At 36.3% G+C, this 3,959-nt stretch overlaps 1 protein-coding gene across 1 annotated transcript; it reads right to left on the reverse strand.

Annotated features, from left to right (window-relative positions):
- Window positions 1–324: 324 nt before the first annotated feature.
- LOC113327790 (nodulation-signaling pathway 1 protein-like) lies at window positions 325–2,410 on the reverse strand. Its single transcript, XM_026574921.1, has one exon. The coding sequence runs from the start codon at window positions 2,234–2,236 to the stop codon at window positions 617–619; it is 1,620 nt and encodes a 539-aa protein (XP_026430706.1). The 5' UTR covers window positions 2,237–2,410; the 3' UTR covers window positions 325–616.
- Between the last annotated feature and the right edge of the window lie 1,549 nt (window positions 2,411–3,959).

A 3,959-nucleotide genomic window follows, 5' to 3' on the forward strand; every position in this document is an offset into this window, starting at 1 on the left:
ACAAATGTTTTAAGTATCAATGCATTTATTATGACGATCAATTTCTTCAGACTTTTGTGAGAAAGATAAAAAGAATCAATGACGATCAATGTTTAAGTATCAATAATTTGAGTGACCCAATACTTGGATTGTTCTCGAGGACCTGATAAAGTACAAGAATGATACTACGTAAACTACGTACATGTTGGCAATTGGTTTCCCCTGAACTGTAGGCATGTCTGTCCCAACTTCTTCCACTCATCCCATTGTTATTCGTTAAGGCCTTAATTAAAAAAAAAAAAAAATAATAAAAAAAAATAAATAAATAAATAAATAAAATGAAGCTCAAATCAAGAATAAGAAAGTGCGACTTTTCTATTTTACAGAGACCATTTTACATGAAAGCTGAGAATTACAATTACAAACTAATTTGATAATTAAATTTACTAAGCTTGACTAAATCTCATTTAACACTATATTTTGCAATATCACCACCCATACAAATATTTTTTGAACAACTGGGTGACTCAAATCCTAAACCCTTGCGTGCCCCACTTGTTAAGATCTGATTTCTTAAGTCGATCTCTAGAGCTAGCCCAACGTGCATGCAAAAAAAAAGAAAATTATACTAGAACAACTAATTTAACTTCCACAAGGAACAAAAAGAAACACGCTCACCTTTCCACAACAAACAAGCACAACCATCTTTCTCATCGACTTTCATCTCCCAATTTGAATCATATTTTCTCAACAAAGATTTACCACCATCAATAACATCTTCACCAAAACCTTCACTGACAAACCCAACTTCTCCCATTTTGTCACACCATTTCTCTCTTCCATCATTCATTTCCATTTCACTCATTATCACTTTACTTGCCTCTCCTTCAAATACTTTCCTTTCTTCACAATCTCTTCCTTTGAATGCACAACTGGTTGACTCCAAAAACCTCCACAAGTACTCGACTTTTCTCGTAAACCCTATCGAGAAATTTCCACACTGAGTACAACTACAGGCGACGTCGTTTTCGCTTAGAATTACAGCACTTGGTTTTAACTTGGTAAGAAACTGCAAGAATTTTGTTCTTTCATCATTTGGGGTGTTATGGTTCAGGTTGTGGAGTCTGAATTGGGTACAAACAATTAGAGTTTCGGACGGGGAGGTGTTGATCATTTCGGGTGTTAAGATTTGTAAAGGATGAGTATTGAGTTGTTCGATTTCGAGATCTATATTGATTGACTTAGCAAATCTACGAAGTCGAGTTGCGTAATCATCACCGGGAGGACCAATTGAGAATGGGTATACCGTATGAGAACAATCAGATGTCGATGAATTGATTACCGTGATACGGACAACTGGTGTAGGTCCATTAGACCGACGACTCAAAGCTTCCAACAAAGTTGGCCATTGAATCCCATGAGATACACCAATATCAAGTATATGAAGTGTTTTCGACGAAGATTTTGATTGCTGTGCTAGAACTTGAAGAATAGAAGAATTTGAGATCGTGTTCGCAAACGTAAACCATGGACTTACCTCGTAAAATTTCAATAACGACCGTTGGAATAAACGAGGCTCTGTAGATGCGAATATACTCGAAGTGGGACCCACCGTCGTTGTAGACGAGGAGAGGTGGTGGGTGAGAGCTCGAAGACCATAGTTAGCTAGACGATGATTTGCATCCCCGGACGACGATGCAAGTTCATGAAGAACATAAAGAAGGTGTTGCACCCTTGCAAGGTTTCCAGCACTAATGGCAACACCACAAGGAAGGAGTAGTTGCTCAGCCCACCTTCCATCTTTACTGTTATTACAGTTATAATAGTTATTCCCTGCCGATTTGACAGTAGACTTTTTGGTCGGCCCCACGGATCGCCGTCGTTGGTTATTCACCTGGAGGTTCACATCCGACGGTTTCCGTTTCTTGGAGAGGGATGGTGGAAGTAGATTAGCGGTGGTGGTTGTGGTGGTGGTTGTGGGTGTTGTAGGAGTGTTGGGTGTTGGGTTGATGAGATCAAGGTTAGGATCAATAATTAGATCTTGGTCGTCCCACCATTGGAATTCCTCAGTGATATCACTGACAATATTGGTGGGATTCGTAATAGTTGTGGTGGTGTAATTAGGATCATCAAAAAATGACGGTAAGAATGGAACTGTATCTTGTAACCAATCTAAGATGTGATCATCACTATGATCATAGAGACTTTCTGGTTCATCATGTTCTTCACGAATGGTCATCGTGGTGATCATGGACATGGAGTATGAAAAAGATTTGAGGCTTCACTTGAATGAGAAGATTTGAAATGAGGGCTCTTTTTTAAGCTCATTGGTTTATTAAAAAACATTAGAGCCAGATGAGGTAAGCAAGAGAGTTGTAGAATTAAGTTTTGTTTCATGGTGTTAAAATAATAAGATTCATTTGCATATGGACCGGATTTGGGTAAATTCATTCAACTATATGGCCACATCCATTTTAGTTGAGAATTGACATCTTGATGGTATCTCCCTCACTTGTCCATGCTTGTTTCCCCTTCTGAGTTCTGATGATCATCACAGAGTGACTTATTTAGGGATAATATAGTAATTTTGCAGTGAAGGAAACTGTGCAAGCTGGTTTGCAACTGATCCGTTTACCCTCACTTGAATCCGCTACCCATCTCCATGAAAGTCCAGGGTTCAGGGTTGTCGGCTATAAGATGAAAAGTAATTTTGATATGGGTACTCGGTTTGGGTACCCGGAAAGTTGAGTTGATATTAGATGCCCTGCATTGGAAGACATGGGACAGCTATGTTTATGGAAGTGAGGGAATGTATAGGACAATGCACAGCATATTCGTCGGTTGGTATGGTGTATTGTTAAATTTGGAATTAAATATGATCGAAGATTGGTTAAAATACTAAATCTTAATTAAATATAGTACTGTCTTTTGTTAATTAGTGTTTGTTTTAGGGTCTCAGGTTGTCATCAATTCTAAGATTAGTAAGTCTGATTGGAGGATCTAAAAAACAGTGTAGACATGTAATGGTGAGTGGAAGAAAGTGATGGGGTTACACTAGTAGTACTATGGAGGGTGATGAATGAATGAATTAGGAGAGACTTGTTCAATAATATGAGGATCATTATGGAAGATTAATGAAGTTACATGTCTTGATTACAAAACTATAATGTTTGGACATTATGAATGAGATTGACCAATCTTAATTAAACATCTTAAATAATTTGAACGAATGGTTAAGCACATAGGCATGTAATGTAGTTGACAAGTTATCCGTTGATGGAGAAGTTGAACGTTTGGTGAAGCTACCATGGGCATTGGTTGTTTCGTACAGTCGTGACATATGAACGATGGATATCGTAGATTTGTATTTCCCGGTCATTGGTGGACGATTTTAAGAGCTTAACGTATTCTAATTCATAAATTCGAAGAAAATCTTCTTGGGTTAAAATTCGTGACAGTAAAATCGGTAAAAATCTATAATTAAGGTTTATTTGTACATTTATGAATCTAACTCATTAAATCTGATTAATGATTAACAGAGGGGGTTGGACTCCCAACCTATAGGGTTGTAGGTTGAGTTTCCGCTGATGATCAATCAAAAAATAAAATAATAATAATAATAACATGAATTTAATCAGGATTTCGTCCAACAATCAAGTACAAAATGGTACATGACTCAAAAAGCTTCGAGCAAAATATAAAATCAAAATAAGACATCGAGTTAGACATTCCAAAAATAAAAATCAAATGATCTATCTTACTAGGTTAGATCAGGAGTCAGACATTGTTAGAGTATACAAATATTATATTATATTATATTATATTATATGGAAAGTTTTAGTATTTAGGATTATATTTAGTATTTTATATATTTAGTATGAATTGATTTACAAGTATTAATCTTGCATACCAAGTTATGGTGTCGTTATATATATACCCTATGGGTTTTCCATGTAAATTATCTCTTCAATAATAGAATT

This window comes from Papaver somniferum, unplaced genomic scaffold, assembly GCF_003573695.1.
Source record: "Papaver somniferum cultivar HN1 unplaced genomic scaffold, ASM357369v1 unplaced-scaffold_107, whole genome shotgun sequence".
NCBI classification, from domain to species: domain Eukaryota; kingdom Viridiplantae; phylum Streptophyta; class Magnoliopsida; order Ranunculales; family Papaveraceae; genus Papaver; species Papaver somniferum.